Source organism: Ornithodoros turicata, chromosome 6 (assembly GCF_037126465.1).
Source record: "Ornithodoros turicata isolate Travis chromosome 6, ASM3712646v1, whole genome shotgun sequence".
NCBI lineage: Eukaryota > Metazoa > Arthropoda > Arachnida > Ixodida > Argasidae > Ornithodoros > Ornithodoros turicata.
The window spans coordinates 49,906,130-49,907,523 of record NC_088206.1 but is presented as its reverse complement, the minus strand read 5'-3'; the positions used below and the strand labels follow the sequence as shown (position 1 = coordinate 49,907,523).

The following is a 1,394-nucleotide window of genomic DNA, read 5'->3' as shown; positions in this document are numbered from 1 at the left end:
CATTGTTCACGTATTCGCCCCTTTTTTTGGACCACTGTACAGCTAAGCAGTCAGCACTTCATTCAACCTTTCCCATGGGTATTTTTTGTATACTCTGGGTTGTGGAGATATACTTTGCACTCCTTTACTCACGGTGCCTTTACTGTAGCTGTAATCGCCACAGCGGCGTAACAGCGATGTTTTGCATGGCTTGCTAGCTTTAAAAAAAGATTGCGACACGCTCTGACTGCGGAGACTTCCACAACATAAGATTAACTGGGTTATGGTGTATTGGAGCTACCCACAACGTAAATTGAGTTACGTTTCAAGCAAACGGAATAGAACTCAAAACATTACAGGTTCCATCTTCCGCCGAGCTGTTGCTAAGCGGTTACGTTTAGGGCGCGTTAATTAGCATAAGACAGACAACAGAACATGTTCTTGAAATTTATTACGACCGACACACTTCCATACACAAAAGGCGAGTCCCGCGAGATTATACAAATGTTTTTTTTTTTAATGACAACCCTAAATGAAGAAAAAACGTTTGGTTGGATACGGTGTTCGAGATTTCGGGTGCTACCCGCACTTAGTCCTCACAACAACGAACAGCCAACTTTAAAAGTTCTTTCACTTGGATGAAGTGTACTTCGTCACGGCTTTGGTTCCTTCAGAGACTGCGTGCTTGGCCAATTCGCCCGGCAGAAGCAGTCGCACGGCGGTCTGCACTTCTCGGCTGGTGATTGTGGAACGCTTGTTGTAATGCGCCAGACGAGAAGCCTCTGCAGCAATTCTTTCGAAGATATCGTTTACAAAGCTGTTCATAATAGACATAGCTTTGCTCGATACACCCGTGTCGGGGTGCACCTGCTTCAGCACCTTGTAAATGTAAATGCTGAAACTTTCCTTTCTCCTGCGCTTCTTCTTTTTCTTGTCAGTCGTGCGGACGGCCTTCTGGGCTTTTCCAGCTTTTTTGATAGCTTTACCGCTGGGCTGAGGTGGCATCGTGGCTTAAACAACAGGCAAACACACAGCAGCCAAACTAAATCACCAAGCGAGCGCAATGGCGTCCACGGAGCTTTTATATGACCGCCAAAGAGCGGAGCCTGGAAATGGTACAACAAGGCACTGCAGCACCTGGCAACACGAGAACCGGTTTCTTTTGTGGCGCCCTCTGTGAACGAGCAAGTTAGCAATAAACGTTACATTGATTTTCAGGATTGCCTTGAGGATCCTCGTATAATGCCGGACAAACAAATCGAAGTACACTTGAAGATTGTTAGAGTGTTGCTTGTTACGCTTCACAGATGTTTCACAGAGAAATTACATAGAAGCTGAAGGTGCTGACACTTGATTTTCTGAACCCACCGTTAGGGAGGAACATTCACACAGGGAACTATGCTACCTTTGAAATT

General features: G+C 45.6%; 1 protein-coding gene across 1 annotated transcript; it reads right to left on the bottom strand.

Annotated features, from left to right (window-relative positions):
- Positions 1–609: 609 nt before the first annotated feature.
- Positions 610–984, bottom strand: LOC135398611 (histone H2B-like). Its single transcript, XM_064629997.1, has one exon. It carries the CDS (start codon positions 982–984, stop codon positions 610–612), a length of 375 nt encoding a protein of 124 aa, XP_064486067.1.
- Positions 985–1,394: the final 410 nt, after the last annotated feature.

Coding starts and splice junctions, on each gene's coding strand:
- LOC135398611 (XM_064629997.1), bottom strand. CDS start 984: ATGCCACCTCAGCCCAGCGGTAAAGCTATCAAAAAAGCTGGAAAAGCC.